Raw genomic sequence first — 17,003 nt, 5'->3', positions numbered from 1 at the left:
CCGCTTAGTTTTTGTTTGGCTATTTCCGGAAATCGATGTAGCAGTGTACGGACTCTCTAGAAAGTCTATGGGCTCGTACACTGCTACATCAGCTTTCCGGAAAAAGCCGAACAAAAACAAAAGCGGCTCAGCATTCACACGAGTGCTTCTGCCGCTTAGTTTTAGCGATTGGTGGGGGTCTCCGTGTTCGGGCCGCCACTAATCAAAACTTCTGACATGTTACTATGAAGTTTGTTGAACGTTTAGTTACCCTCTAATGTTCAAGTTGGGTATAATGCTTTAAAAGTTACAAATCACACACTTGCCTAAGTTTTCCTAACTACAGCCTGTTTGTTATAATTTTTTGTTTTTTAGGAGCATAATTGTATGCAGCTCGTTGAACAAACTAATCTCAAAAAACATACGGGTGCAACAAAATTAGAATTCACTCAAAACAAGGACACAAAGAATAGGTAAGAAATTTTGGATATTTAATTATACTCACCAAACTACACCCAAAAGAAAAAAGTTTTTGATTTTGGCTGGAGATTTAATACGGTTTAAAATCCAGAATGGCTTACTAACGCTCAGTTTAGTACTTTAAAAGAACATTATAGTTACTGCATTGTGTCATCTGTAGTGCTTTATGGCCCCACTATAAGACTTCTAATACAATACTTCATAGATGTAACTTAATAAATCACCAATAATAATCTCTCATTTTTGCTTTGATTTTTTTTGTACTATCTCTATAGTTTAAGTATGCTATAATTTAAAAATTAAGTCCCATTATGTTAACATCATGCATAATGTCAATTTAAGAACAAACAAAAGAACGTTAAAGAATATTGCAAAAGAATTTCTTCTCCCTAAATGGATTTTCTGAGGCAGGCACTGGAAGAATAAGCGGATCTTCTCTTACGTGAGCATCACAATAGGCCATCAAATCTGCAGCAGCTTTGGATATCTAGAAAGAAACACAGTATTTTCATCAGTTTACAGCAAAAACTAAGAACACAGTTATGAAAATAGAAATAAAAATTATCAAATTGAATTAAAAGCGGTTGTACTAGTGCTCATTGGAAGAATGATGAATAAATCCATTGTAGGTGTAAAACACCACATTACAAGTAAGGGTATATTCACACGCTTAACAAAAAAAGGCTGAAAATATGGAGCTGTTTTCAAGGGAAAACAGCTCCTGATTTTCAGCCGTTTTTGGAGCTGTTTTTCTATTGAGTAAATGAAAACTGGCTGCAAAAAACGGCTCAAGAAGTGACATGCACTTCTTTTTACGGGACGTCTTTTTACGCACCGTTATTTGAAAATGAGGGGTAAAATAACGCCCTGTCGGATCAGAACGCCATATTTCCCTTTGAAATCAATGGGCAGATGTTTGTAGTCATTCCACTTTAGATTTTTCAGCCGTTTTTCGGGACGTTTAAGGCCTGAAAAACGGCTGAAAATAGCCTGTATGAACATACCCTAAGGTTTCGTTCACATCTGCTTCAGGGCTCCGTTCAGACGTTCGGTTGGAGCTTTCCGTTGGAACGGAGCCCTGACTGACACAAACTGAAACCAAAGGTTTCCGTTTCCATCACCATTGATTTCAATGGTGACTGATCCGGTACCAATGATTTCAGTTTGTCTCCGTTGTGCAAGGGTTCCGTCGTTTTGACGGGATAAATACCGTAGACTTTTTTTCAGCCGTTTTTTGGCGCGGTTTTCACTTAAAAAACGCGCCCAAAAACTCAGTGTGAACAGGCCCTAAGGCCAAATGTACGGCGTATGACGTGCTATTCTAGCTGTACATTCAGGCATTGTTGCAAACCATCCGTAAATTTACGGACAGTCCGCAAAAACCCGGTGTTTTTTTCTGCCGTCCGTAGCGTCCGGCATAAAAAAAAAAGCACTGTCTGAGATTTCTTCTGGTCCCTCTGATAATTTGCACTGTGCATGCGCCAATATTTACATGAGCAGACACAGTGCAAACAATAAGGGAAGTGGGCCCGCGGCAGCCCGATTGAACTTGGAGCAGGGGAGGAGTGTATGACTTCGGTGACCTCAGTCAGAGACAGACAGTCACTGAATCGGTGCCGGGATCAGTGTCACCTGGTCCTGACGAGTGGGTGTTAGACACGGATTATGGGGGTTATATACAGGGTTGAAGGGGGTAATATACGGGGATAATGGGGGTCCCTGTATATAACCCCATTATCCCTGTATATAACTCCCATCATCCCTGTATACAACACCTATGATTCCTGTATATACCAGCCAGCCATCATCCCTGTATATAACCCCCATCATCCCTGTATAGAACCCCTCATCAGTCCTGTATAGAACCCCTCATCAGTCCTGTATAGAACCCCTCATCAGTCCTGTATAGAACCCCTCATCAGTCCTGTATAGAACCCCTCATCAGTCCTGTATAGAACCCCTCATCAGTCCTGTATAGAGGGTTAACAGGGTAATTTACAGGGATGAAAGGGGGCTACATACAGGGATGATAGGGGTACATCAGGTTTATCACTAGCTCTTGACTTTGTAATGTGTCCGTATAAATTTTGGTCTGTCCATGATTTTTAGCGCAGTGTCCAGAAATTACCGAAGGGGAGGTTGGCAACCCTGCATCCAGGTCTGATGCCCAACAATCCCTGAAAGGTATGTAACCTGGATTAATTATACTATAGGCAAGAGCAACCCATATCAAAAACAGACACACTGCAGGATGAAGGCGTTGAGTGTGTGAGAAAGTATTTGAGGCATGTAGGAGCACAGTTGTCCATATGACAACTAGGATAGTGATCTGTCATTCATTTAAGCTTATACAGATGTGTCCACCCTTACCTCGGATTAGGACTCCCAATTTCTCATGAAAGCAATTCAATACAATATCATGACATGCTACAAAACCCTTGAAAGGCTGCAACCCACTCCACAACCACTGGGTGGCCAGACATAGCAAAAACATTGTGACAGAGCATTACAAAATGACGTTGTTTTTTTCAAAGCTTGTCACTTCGCACCACACATCATAGGATATGTAGATATAAACGGAAAGGTAAGGAAGGACACATCTTTATGAACTAAAGGCTAAATAGGCAGGCGTCAGACACATTGAAGTGTTCATTCCCTAGGTGTTAGGGTATGTAAACTGCTCCATTACGCCTACAAACATCTGCCCATTGCTTGCAATGGGATTTACGATGTTTTGTTCCCACGAGCCTTTATTTTACGCGTCACTGTCAAAATACGGCGCATAAAATGACGGCTCGTCAAAAGAAGTGCAGGACACTTCTTGGGACGTTTTTGGAGGAGTCTTTCAACGCGAGTTGCTTCAAAAACGTCTGAAAATCAAGAGCCGTTTTCACCTGAAAACAGCTCCGTATTTTCAGATGTTTTTGATCACTGTGTGCGAACATACCCTTAGACACAGCTCCTCTCCTCCCTGCACTCGGACCTCTGCACAGGTAAAGCATATCTCTGAATGCTGTTAACAGAGCAGAGGAGCTGCTCAGGCAAGATCGCTGCCCCATAATAGTGTATAGAAACAAAATAATAATCATCAATCACAAAATAAAAATAGATTAGAAAAACAATGCATGAGATTAAAAAGGTTTCACATGCCAGTCTTACTAAACAGTTTGTTAGAGTAAGATGCAACATATTTATTAATAGGGCAAACGTGTCTTAATAGATGTATTGCACATTTCGGGCTGGTTGGATGTCACAACTATGGCGTAATAACCGTGGTTGTGTGGCCATCCATCCCTCCCCCATTGGGCATAAAAAAAAAAAGAAGGAAACTCACCTTATCTCTTCGCTTCTCCCCTCTGACTCACTCAGCATGCCGCAGCTCATACAAGGGCCTGACGCCCAGAAGCATCAATACCTTGTATGATCCACAGCATACGAAGGACGCCTGAGGGAACCCAGATGGGAGAAGCAGAGCGGTGAGTATCAGTTTTGTTTATTATTGTTCGAATGTTATAAGGAATAGCCTGTCTCTACCTTGCTACGCCCCACAGAGTAAAATGTACACCAGCAAGGAGCTGGCATAGCTTTCCGCTATAATTCACGTCAGTTTTCTGGCATAATTTATAACAAATTTGTCGCCCTTTAGTTAAGCCACGGCCCTTTCCCTAAAAGTGCAGAGGGTAGTGTAAAATGCCCAAAATTTTAAACGCAAATTGCAATTTTTGGGCCTTTTGCGACTTTCTGCTCCAGAAAACTGGCATAGAATGTTTGATAAATCCCCACAATGTTTTTCACTATCTGGTTTTAAAAGTAAAAAAAATATATAGGCGATACATTCCCTTTGAATTGAACTTCTATACATGGCATGTGGTGTGCTTTTTTATGTTTCAAATTGATTTATTAAATTACAATAGAGGTTGGATATACAATACGCATTTTACATATGCAAATGGTAAAGTGAGACGCAGGAAGTCAAACAATATCCAGCAGGGTATATTATTTGAAAAAACGATATAAAAGCAAACAGTATAAACATGATGTCTGTGGTATAAGAAGCATACAGAGAATAAACATATGTATAGAATCACATAGATGAACATAGAGACTTCGGTGCATTCCAAATTACAAAGACTTAATAATAGTCAAAAAAAAAAAAAAAGAAGAAGGATATGGACCCAAGCACTTCTCCATCACACAAGGAACACATTATATTGCTAAATAATAAGAAAGGTTTGGGACAGCCAAAGTTCGTATCCATGGAAACCAAATCTTATCAAATTGTGCTACAGTATCATGTCTAACAGCGCTGAGTTTTTCGAATACCAGTATTTTATTTATACGTAAGTGAAAGTAAAGGCCGTCTCCCGTTTTGAGCAATATGTATGTGAGCTGACATCATAAGGAGTTGAAGCAATTTAAAGGTAGGTTAAGAAAGACCGTCTGGTTTAACCCCCTAATAAACAGACCTCAGGAGCTATATCTATGTGTGTATCCATCACTGCGTTAGTACAGTGAAGGAAATAAGTATTTGATCCCTTGCTGATTTTGTAAGTTTGCCCACTGTCAAAGACATGAACAGTCTAGAATTTTTAGGCTAGGTTAATTTTACCAGTGAGAGATAGATTATATAAAATAAAAAAAAATAAAATCACATAGTCAAAATTATATATATTTATTTGCATTGTGCACACAGAGAAATAAGTATTTCATCCCTTTGGCAAACAAGACTTAATACTTGGTGGCAAAACCCTTGTTGGCAAGCACAGCAGTCAGAAGTTTTTTGTAGTTGATGATGAGGTTTGCACACATGTTAGATGGAATTTTGGCCCACTCCTCTTTGCAGATCATCTGTAAATCATTAAGATTTCGAGGCTGTTGCTTGGCAACTCGGATCTTCAGCTCCCTCCATAAGTTTCCGATGGGATTAAGGTCTGGAGACTGGCTAGGCCACTCCATGACCTTAATGTGCTTCTTTTTGAGCCACTCCTTTGTTGCCTTGGCTGTATGTTTCGTGTTATTGTCGTGCTGGAAGACCCAGCCACGAGCCATTTTTAATGTCCTGGTGGAGGGAAGGAGGTTGCCACTCAGGATTTGACGGTACATGTCTCCATCCATTCTCCCATTGATGCGGTGAAGTAGTCCTGTGCCCTTAGCAGAGAAACACCCCCAAAACATAATGTTTCCACCTCCATGCTTGACAGTGGGGACGGTGTTCTTTGGGTCATAGGCAGTATTTCTCTTCCTCCAAACACGGCGAGTTGAGTTAATGCCAAAGAGCTCAATTTTAGTCTCATCTGACCACAGCACCTTCTCCCAATCACTCTCAGAATAATCCAGATGTTCATTTGCAAACTTCAGACAGGCCTGTACATGTGCCTTCTTGAGCAGGGGGACCTTGCGGGCACTGCAGGATTTTAATCCATTACGGCGTAATGTGTTACCAATGGTTTTCTTGGTGACTGTGTTCCAAGCTGCCTTGAGATCATTAACAATTTCCCCCCGTGTAGTTTTCAGCTGAGCTCTCACCTTCCTCAGGATCAAGGATACCCCACGAGGTGAGATTTTGCATGGAGCCCCAGATCGATGTCGATTGACAGTCATTTTGTAGGTCTTCCATTTTCTTACTATTGCACCAACAGTTGTCTCCTTCTCACCCAGCGTCTTACTTATGGTTTTGTAGCCCATTTCAGCCTTGTGCAGGTCTATGATCTTGTCCCTGACATCCTTAGAAAGCTCTTTGGTCTTGCCCATGTTGTAGAGGTTAGAGTCAGACTGATTAATTGAGTCTGTGGACAGGAGTCTTTTATACAGGTGACCATTTAAGACAGCTGTCTTTAATGCAGGCACCAAGTTGATTTGGAGCGTGTAACTGGTCTGGAGGAGGCTGAACTCTGAATGGTTGGTAGGGGATCAAATACTTATTTCTCTGTGCACAATGCAAATAAATATATATAATTTTGACTGTGTGATTTTCTTTTTTATATATAATCTATCTCTCACTGGTAAAATTAACCTAGCCTAAAAATTCTAGACTGTTCATGACTTTGACAGTGGGCAAACTTACAAAATCAGTAAGGGATCAAATACTTATTTCCTTCACTGTAAGTGTCATAACCGTCGTCCAAAAGCATTTGACTTTCTGCCAAGTCCACCAAATGCGCAAATGAGTGCCAGGGTCCACACAGCCCCTAAAGCACGCATCAGGAATATCAGAATACATAGTGTGTATTCTGGTCGGTACCATATAGATTCTATGTAGTAACTTAAGAGAAGTCTCCATTAGAGTGACTTGTAAACTCCCCTTGCTAGCAGTAGTGCAAATGAAACCCCAATGCTCTCGATCAAGTTGTATCCCCAGATCTTCCTCCCATTTGACCACGAATGGCAATTTGCCTCTAGTAGACGGACAATCTAAATTGGAATATATAAAAGATAATGATCCTGGTAAGTTAGCTCTAAAGAAACATAGGGATTCCATAGGTGCTAAGCCTAACTTAGGTGAAGCGGAGGGGAGTTTTCTCAAAAAATGCAGAATCTGTTGTACACGGAAAAATGCAGTAAATGACGGGTGAAACGTAATATTAAAATAATTAGGAGTCAATATTCCATTAAGGATAAAGTCTCTCACGGTCAACATTTTATTGTATAACCACCATCTAAAAGAGTGTGAGTTTAAAGCTGGGGGAAATTTGGGATTAGAAAATAGAGGTGTTAGTAGTGAAGGTCTACTCTGTAAAGCAAACTGGAATCTGACGCTACTCCATAACACCAGGTCAAAGTAGGAAAATTGAGACATATTTCTAAAATTTTCAGGATACAGAGTAGAGGTCCAGATTTTTTTTTTTTGTAAATTCTCTCTTTATTTGCTTTTTCAAACAAGGAAAATATCAAGCAAGGGAACAAAAAAAGAAAACCGGGGGGGCAGAGGGACAAGGGCACATAGGCCCAAGATATTGCATCAAACAATTTACAAAATCCTATATGCGACATTAGGGACAGAGGAGGGGTAAGGACAGGGGTGAGATAGGAAAGGGGGGGGGGGCGAATGGAGGAGATGGGGGGGGGACGGGACACATAGGTGCATGATCCAGAATACAATTAAAAAACGTCTGAAATTTCAGCTGGCCATTATGGTATTCTGGAGAGTCCTGTTAGACAATCCAATGGGACCAAGTCTTGGAGAAGCTGCCAGGTCTGTTAGTCAACTGAGATGTAAGGTATTCCATGCGCTTAATTTCCTCTATTTTATTAAACCAGAGTCTGAGATATGGAGGTACCGTACTTTTCCACAGAACAGGTATACAAGCTCGAGCACTGTTAACTAAGTGTCGAAGAATAGACTTTTTGTATATTGGAAAAGGAATGTCGCTGAGATGAAGCAGAAAAAAGGCCGCAGTAAAAAGTATGGTGTGGTCAGAGAAAGAGGTGGTTATTCTCCAGACTTCCTGCCAGAAATGAGACAACAGTGAACAATCCCAGAAGGTATGGAGAAGGGTCCCTTCAGAAGACCCGCAGCGCAAGCAAAGAGAAGAGACATTGGGGAACATAACATGGAGTCTAGACGGAACATAGTACCATCGAGATAAAAGTTTATATCCGGCCTCTTGGAATACGACTAGAAATTGACGATCCATGAGTTAAATCATAAATCCTGGTCAATTGGGAGTCAGAAAGAGATAAATTCAAATCCCGCTCCCACTTGTCCACAAAAGGAGGCGGCGGCTGCATCGAAGAGGAGCCCAACATGGCATAGATAGCGGAAAGGGCATGTCACACGGACCCGTTCCCGAGCAAAGGGTTTCCAATGGGGTGACGGAACGTGACAGGGCAGCGGGGGGGGGGGGGGAGGGAAATCAGACAAGGAAATGATGGAGTTGGTTTGCCTTCCAGAATCCCAAAGGAAAAGGGCCCAAAGTGGAAGCGAGAGCTTCCAAGGTCGGCCAAGATTCCCCTGTCAAAAAATGGATGGCCCGATATCGTCCAAAAGACGCCCATCTCTGAAAAACAGGGTCCGAGAGGCTCGGTGTGAAGGAAGGATGGCCCAATATCGGGCGTAACGGGGAAGGACGGGGTAGAAGTTAGGACCCAGTAGAGTTTCTGATTATTGTCAAGGTAGTGGAAACGGTAGGATGGAGGTGGAGAGGGCAAAGAAGAATTGGGAAGCCAGGGCAATATGTGGAGAGGCGAGGAGCAGAAGTGTGATTCCAATATAACCCAAAGTTTGGTATCAGCATTACGATGCCAATCCACTAGCCTAGTGAGGTGGGTAGCCCTATAGTATGCATAGATATCAGGTAATCCAATTCCCACCTGTCGTTTGGGTCTATAGAGCAACAACTGAGATTCTGGCTGTTTTATTATTCCACACAAATTTGGAGAAGAGGGAGGCAAGTTCCCTGAAGAAGGACCGAGGGTTATAAATGGGCAGGGCCTGTATTAGGCAAAGAATCCTAGGGAGAACCTTCATATTTAGTATTGAGCAGTGACCAAAGCACGTAAAGGTACCCATAGACCATCTATCCAGGTATTTTTAACAGTAGACAGTAGGCAAGGGAAGTTGGCCTGGTAGAGTCCTGACGTACACGGGGTGAGGTGAACTCCCAGATATGGTAAGGTAGACGTGGACCACTTGAACGGGAAGGAAGCTGCTAATGAAGCAGGAGTTGTCTGTGGCAAAGAAATGTTGAGGGCTTCCGATTTCTGCAAATTGATCTTGTAATTTGATATGGTCGCATATCGGGAGAGTTCAGCGAGTAGATTGGGAAGCGATTAACGGTTGTGAAAGAAAAAATAAGAGGTCATTGGCATAGGCGGCAATTTTATTGGTATGGTCCCTGACCTGAACTCCTGTAATATCCACATTCTGACTAATGCATCGAAGGAGATGTTCCAGTGTGAGAATGAAAATAAGAGGGGAGAGGGGGCAGCCCTGACGGGTACCATTCAGAATAGGGAAATAGTCTGAGAGGACTCCATTAATATTGACAGCCGGAGAGGGCCTTGAGTACAAACTACCAATCCATCGGAGCAGGTTGGATCCAAGTCCTATATGTTTTAAGGTCTGGATAAGTACAGAGGTCCAGATTAACGTTAGCCACTTCAAGGGGGATATTAAATGAGCTTCAAGGTTAGTCCAGGGAGTTGCTAGAGCACTCGACATGACATTAGATAATTGAGAAAGTCTAGCAGCCTGATAATATCTAAATAAATGAGGTACGGAGATTCCTCCATTCGTTTTGTGTAGATACATGACAGACCTTGATATACGTGGATGTTTATAGCGCCATGTAAACCCGAAGATAGATTTTTGAAGAGAGTCAATATCTTGTTTAGAAACTGAGATAGGTAGAGTTCTAAATAAATATAAAAATCTTGGTAATGTGACCATTTTGATGCAATGTACACGTCCTATCCAGGATAGAAACGGCGAGTCCCACTTTTCTAAGTCCCTCTTAAGGGAAGAAGGTGGATAGTTGACCTTATATAGAGATTGTAAAGACATCGTTAACTTAATCCTAAGGTAAGTAATATAAGTTACAGTGTTTAAATCCAAAATGCAGATTCACTAATTTTTGGTTCACAGCAGAGATATTACTAAACATTATTTTCGATTTAGAGAGATTTATTTTTAGACCGGATATGCGGCCAAATTGATCCAAAAGGCTAGTTAGATGAGGTAGCGAGAGTAATGGTTTAATAAGAGTCAGTAGTAAGTCGCCAGCGAAAAGATTTAATTTATATTGTTTCCCACCAATTTCTGCACCAGAGATATTAGTATTCTCCCTTACATCTATAGTTAGGGGCTCCATTGCTAACGCAAATAAAGCAGGGGAGAGAGGGCACCCCTGTCGTGTTCCTCTAAAGACAGGTTTGGGATGGAGAGAAGGGATTTTCAAAGTAGCAGTAGGGGAAGAATAGGGGGCAGTGACAGCGCAAAGGAAGGAACCCCTTATGCCCATGGCATTTAAAGTTTGGAGGAGATCAGGCCAGGGTAAACTATCAAATGCTTTTCTATGTCAAGGGCGAGAGCTATAATAGGAGTAGTGGTTCTTTTTGCATAGTGGATCACATTCAAGATCTTCCGAACATTATCTGCGGCTTGCCTGCCTGGTATAAAACCAACTTGATCTCGATCCACCAAACTGGAGAGCAGTTTATTCAAACGGGAAGCTAAGATAAAAGTAAAGAGTTTAAAATATAAATTTAGCAAAGAAATGGGACGAGAATTGGCTGGGTTAGTGGGGTCTTTATGAGGCTTTGGGATTGTTGTGATCTGTGCCGAGAGAAATTCTGGGACAGGGCATTTACCAGACAAAATGGAATTAAGAAATGGCAGTAAATGGGGTAGAAGTTGTGGGGCAAGTTTCTTATAATATTTAGCTGAAAATCCGTCCGGCCCCAGTGCTTTCCCCAATTTAAGATGTTTGATAGCATCTGATAATTTGTCCTCCAGAATATCTGCATTCAGCCCTTCTCTATCTAAATTAGTTATACTAAGGAGTAGTAAATCACAGAAAAATGACACCAATGCTGATTCTGGTACAGGATTAGGGGAGGAGTACAGATTGGAGTAAAATTCCATCATTTTATCATAAATCTGGAGTTGGAGTTATTGATCCCTGGTCTAATTTTTAGGGAGTGAATATGGTTAATAGTTTGTCTTTCCCTCAACCTGTGAGCAAGCATTTTGTCAGGTTTGTTGGCTAGTTTATAATACGTGGCTGGTGTCCATGACAAGGCTTTTTCTGCCGGGTGTGTTAGTACAGAGTCTAACACGGTTTTGGTGTCATTCATTGCTTTATACAAATATCGGGAAGGGTTCCTAGAATATGCAATGTCCAGTTTCGCCAATTTAGACTCCTGTTCTCTTTGCGCTTTTGTACGAACTCTTTTCAATCTAGAAGCCAAAGAAATAAAAGGACCCCGAATTACTGGTTTGTGGGCTAACCAGACAATGTCGGACAAGATGTCCGGAGTGGAATTATCGAAATAGACCTCAAGGGATTTAGTAATAGTAGTTATTTCCGGTCTAGTGAGAAGAGATTCATTCAAACGCAAGTTGGTCTGCGGAGTTGACTTATTAGTATCATCAAAAACAGTTAATACCATGTCGTGACTCCACCAAAGACAAAGTATATGTCTTGAATATAACATGTCCCGTGTAGAAATAGCATTGGTAAGTATCCAGTCCAGCATATAATGATGCCTGTGAGAAGGTGAGTAATATGTATATCCCCGAACCATAGGATTATGTTCCCTCCAGGTATCTACCAACGTCAGCATGTTGAATATATCATGTATTGCCTGTGTTTGAGGACGTGTGCGATTGTCCGCTGCCACTTATGTGGAATCAATAGAAGGTGTTAACGTAAGCGGTGTGCTTTTTTTTAACAAATAAATGATTTTGGTAGCATAGAAACTGTTTAGGGAATGCACAATATATATATTTTTTCTCATTTGCGTATGAAGGCCAAATGCTACATGGCCTCGGTTTCAGTGTTTTAAAGATTAAAGGGGTTATCCGGGGACAAAAATTTGCATTGCAATAATATATTTATGTAAAAAGAAGTAACTTACTAATATTCTTTAATTTATAATTCTGTACTAAACCGTGCAGTTCAGACCTCGTGATTTGTTCCCGGAAGTGCTGGAGCTTTTCTAACGATGACGCCCCGACACGGCCCTACGTGACGGAGTGCTTGCTTCATGTGCTGTTCGTGAACATGACCGCAATGTGCTGTCACACTGCCTATTGCTTGAGTCCTGAGCAGAGCATCAGCTAGCCCTTTTCTTGGGACTCCAGCACTGCTCCCGACGTCCATATTTCGTCAATTCAGGGGTTTCCTATCGCTGGAGTTCACGAGCAGAGCATAATCTGGTGCTCTGCCTGGGGACTCCAGCACTTCTGCCCACGTCACTGTCCATATATGGTCAGTGACTTCAGGGGTTTCCTATCGCTGGAGTTCCCAAGCAGGGCATAAGCTGATGCTCCGCTCTGGGACTCCAATACTGCTGCCAACGTCATTGTCCATATACAGACAATTGAGGCTAATAATACAAAACTCAAACTACTACTGCTACCCAAGGAACTGGCAGGAACCCCACAATCGACTGTTGCGAATATTTACGTGTTTGAAGCTTTATTATTTTCCATGATGAATATATACATGTGATTTATTTAGTATACGTGCACTAAAATATACCTTTATCCTGTCCATGCATGCTTCCATTTTGAGTTGCTCCACCGCTTTTCGCGCCTGTGAGATGCTAGTTGTGCTGTTGTTAGAAAGTATTTCCTTCATGGTTTGATCCTGATTATAAAAGACAAAAAAAAACAAAAAAAGGGAGTGTTATACAGATTCGAATATATAATGAGACAAAATAAAAACAGTTACCAAAGAAGAATTACTAGCCTTCAGGTTGAAGGGCAATTTGTCTGCCTGCTTTGCACAGTATATAAAGTACAGCTCATTATAATCCCTGTATATATTCATCCACACTATTCGGCAGGAGAATTCTGCAAAAAGTGCTAAAATGTGTCGCTAAAGTTCCAGAAGCATCACTTCTTATAGTGGGAGACTTTCGTTCTAGACTCCAACTGAGATGGATAAAAAAGGAATGTACAATCATTACACATAAGCCCCCACTCCGTATGGTAGTTTATTACAGGAATTAAGCTTATGGGATATCTGGCTAATAAATCACTCTGAGACATTATTCATACTCTTCCTCCTCCTACGCCTCATTATTCAGACTGGATCCTGCCCTAGATCTTGTCCTTAATGCTTACTAAAATTACTAGAGCAGAATTTTTACCTATGGTTTAGCCTGATCACTCCCCTTGAAAAGTGGTCATGGAAATCCCGGTAAACAGGGGTCTAGGCCCTTCATCATGGAAGATGAACCCGTTGTGGCGACTAAAATGAGATACTAAAGGCACAATTACTAACCAGTTATGGGAAGATCTTGCAGCAAATGTCGGATCAGCCACACCAAACTACGTGTGGGAAGCAATGAAGAAATATCTCAGAGGGATTTTAATCAAATCTATTAACTATTATGCCAAAACTAAACATGGCAATTGGATGTGATGGTAATAAAAAAAAAAAAAGAAGTTCAGGAAGTAGAAAACGCATTCATGGAAATTTTTCCCAGCAATAAAATGGTAAAACTATACAGTGTGTATCCCAATTCAACTACTTGGCTAGCATGATTTCAACCTCCCTCCTAGACTAAGGCCCTTCATTTGCAACCTTTGCAGAAAAGAATGGCGTGGCGAAGATTGATGTGCTCTGAGTAAAATGGTGACAATGCCCCAACTTTTGTATACATTAAACAAGTCACCAATCTGATTGACTCTAAATAGATTTTATTGCATAAACACACTCTTTAGAGACCTAATGTAGCAGAAGAGACATCCTAGAATTAAATTGGTAATACAGAAAAGATGAAGAAGGAGTCTGGCACTCCCAAATCCCTGGATATATTTTCTAACTGCCCAATATCAACATTTCAGAGGTTGGGGTATTGAGTATCTGATCACTGGGGGCCCCACCGCTGATACCCACACTGATCACTAGAAAAGGGGGGCCAGAGATCCCCGTTCCTCTTCACTGCACTCTGAATGGACCGGCGGATAAGCATGAACGGTGCTCCGCCATTCAAAGTCTACGGGACTGAGGTGGGCAATAGAGTACAGCGCTCAGCTTTTTCCATCAATGCCATACACTGAATGGAGCAGAAGGGTGCATGCTTGTCTTTCATTCCATGCAAGCACTTCCTCACTGAGGGTGGTGCAGTGAGGAGGAAACAGAGACTTGGAACCTTGTAATAGTGATCGTTGGGGGGCTATACATGCATATATATGCCGTATACATGCTATACGTTATGTAATACTGAATGAATGACTCAAAGCTGTACCGAAAATTACTTTGAAAAAGCGAAAAATCTGTTTTTCTGCTTATTTTCATTGTTTTAAAAGAGAATCCGTCACTAGGTTTATGCTGCCCTATCGGATGGAAAGCAGAGTACTGCCATAGACCCGAATTCAAATACTATATTACTTATTTGTAAGTGTTCAGTATCCGTTATCAGGTCTAAAACCTGCAGCTTCTATACTCTTTTGTCCTCATGACAATTCCTGCATGTGCAAATAATGTTGCAGGATGCCTCGATTTACAAGTCAGTGAAAACGGCACAACTTCTGCTAAATCTAACAAAATGACGCACTTAACATAATAAATTTAGCGCTAATTGCTAGGCAAGTTAAATACAAGCCACCTCATGATGTATATGTACACCACTATTTTGCTCCCAAAAACGGTGTATGTCTATAACCCTTTCATGACTGGGGGTATTTTGGGCATTTATGTTGACAGTAAAACTTCACCTTTTAGAATGCTGCATTCTAAAGGTGAATTTTCCCCAAGATATTATTTTTTTGCCGGACACATGGATTTCTTATTATTTGAAATTAGAGTGCTTATTAATTAATTGTGTAGGTCCTTTTTAGGGAATAATTTTCAAATAAACAGGAAAAAAATAAAATGTATCATTTTTTTCATGCTATGTTTTAAAAGTTAGTTTGTTCAACGAATAATAATTTACCCCAAAAACGGATCTTCCTCCTAGTTCTCCCGTGCATAGTGATGCCATATATGTGTACATCATGTACCGTGTGACCTCGGTAAAGCGTCAAAAACAAAAAAAACTATTTTAGCTTTGAATGCATCTACCTCCCCTGACTTTTGGACACACAGACATTTTTTAGTAAAAGACATGAAAGCAGATAGAACACAAACTAAAATTGGTGGCTGGGGTAATCACTTTATGTTTGGGGTTAACATGCCGCACATTCAGAATTTCTAAAAATGGTAGGTTTAGAAAGGTGTGTACTATATTTTTTTTTATTTTTTATTTGTACATTTTACTGAATTTATTCAAATGTTTTTACTATGGGGCACAGGTCAGCAGAGAACACATTATCTATGAGTTCACTGCTGTCCCCATATACAGTTCACTGTTGTAAGTGATCTGTATACAACGACATGCAGAGAAGATACAGATTGCTTCTTCTCTGAATGCCTCCGAGCCCCTTTGCACAGGGAATCCCTGCGATGTCAATGATGAAACTTGGTTCCCTAGCAACTCAATGAATGCGGTGCTTCTGCATTTGGGGACACCGCACTCATTAGCGGTGGATTCGGGCCATTTTTATGACAGGGAACTGATTATTTCAGTTCCCTATGACAGTATAGAAACAAATTAATCAGCACGTGGAACAGGGACATTGCAATCGGCCTGTTAATTTACATGGCATGGGCAGGAAGAAGTTAACATCAGGAACAAAGTACATGCCAGGTAAAGTTGCATAGCTCATCATAACGTTCTCTAAAGCCTCATGCACATGAGCATCTACGTTTTGGCCCATAAAAGGTGCACAAAATTAAACCGTGTTGCAGTCAGTCAATTAAATCAAAATGAGGTTTTGATTCACAGGTCAAGTTCTCCCCTAGAAGTACTGAAATCGTGGTTACCATGGCCCCATTAAAACACAAACAATACTCGGGATCTGTGCGATACGGATTCAGAAGAAATTTGTGTTCATAAGGCATAATATTAAACAAATGTTGCGAAACAGGTAGGCCCCTTTCACACTGCATTTACCCTGCACGTTTGATGTATGCGTTAGGAAAGCACCAGGTACTTACTTCAAATGTACCCATAGGCTACCATTATACAGACTGAGGCCGAAAAAGTGTACTTTTGGCCTCCATTGGGCGGTATTTTGCTGGATAGAATAGTGTAGTAGAGAGGCATCCAGTTAAAGAAACTTATACTAAATTGTGTAAGGTGTTTTTATTTTTTTACACCAAGGCAGCCTATAGGTGAAGGATGCCATTGTATGGTATCTGTCACAGGCATCAGTTTAACTGCTATGTCAACAGCTTTTCACGACACTCACAGACTATTATGGTATTCCCGGCATTTACATCTGAGACCATTAAACAAAGTGTGAAAAGGGCTTTACAGACTCTGTACCAGGTATCACTTTTTATACTTTACATCTACTTATGTACAAGATTGATCAATCTGTGAACCACTGAACTATTAAGTCATACTGCAGAACAATCATACAAAAACATAAAATAAACAACCAATACTTTTATATAATTCAAATATTTCTGTAAAATTTTAATTAAAAAAAAAATAGCAGGAAACCAATTATAAGGTTCTCAAGCGATGGTATGTGACCCCTGCTAGAATTGCAGTACCCAGCTACTACCACCTATTTTAGAGCATGCCCGGCTCTTGGAGACATGCTACATGTATGATGGCATTGTCCTAAAGTTCGTAGACTTTGAATAAGGGTGTACTTTATTTTCTCCATTACAGGTCAAAATCTTGTTAAAAATGCTTGAGAAATCCCACTTAGCAAACATATCCCGTGTTTTTCCAAACATGCGCAAACCCTTATCTCCTTCATATTCTTGGCCGATAAACAAACCATTGCTTATGCTTGAAAAAATAAAAAATAGCACTAG

At 40.9% G+C, this 17,003-nt stretch overlaps 1 protein-coding gene across 3 annotated transcripts in view; it reads right to left on the bottom strand.

The window, feature by feature from the left end:
- Positions 1-456: 456 nt before the first annotated feature.
- Positions 457-17,003, bottom strand: part of GNG4 (G protein subunit gamma 4) — a 34,174-nt gene continuing 17,627 nt past the window's right edge. For all 3 annotated transcript variants that reach the window (XM_075864296.1, XM_075864298.1, XM_075864297.1), the window contains exons 3-4: positions 12,663-12,770; positions 457-946 (exon numbers count right to left, since the gene is read on the bottom strand). In XM_075864296.1, the coding sequence (XP_075720411.1) occupies positions 818-946; positions 12,663-12,761 (228 nt within the window). In that variant the 5' untranslated portion in view covers positions 12,762-12,770 and the 3' untranslated portion in view covers positions 457-817. The remainder of the gene's footprint in view (positions 947-12,662; positions 12,771-17,003) is intronic.

Source organism: Rhinoderma darwinii, chromosome 4 (genome assembly GCF_050947455.1).
Source record: "Rhinoderma darwinii isolate aRhiDar2 chromosome 4, aRhiDar2.hap1, whole genome shotgun sequence".
In the NCBI taxonomy this organism is placed as follows: Eukaryota; Metazoa; Chordata; class Amphibia; order Anura; family Rhinodermatidae; genus Rhinoderma; species Rhinoderma darwinii.
This window is presented reverse-complemented; position numbering and strand designations above follow the sequence as displayed.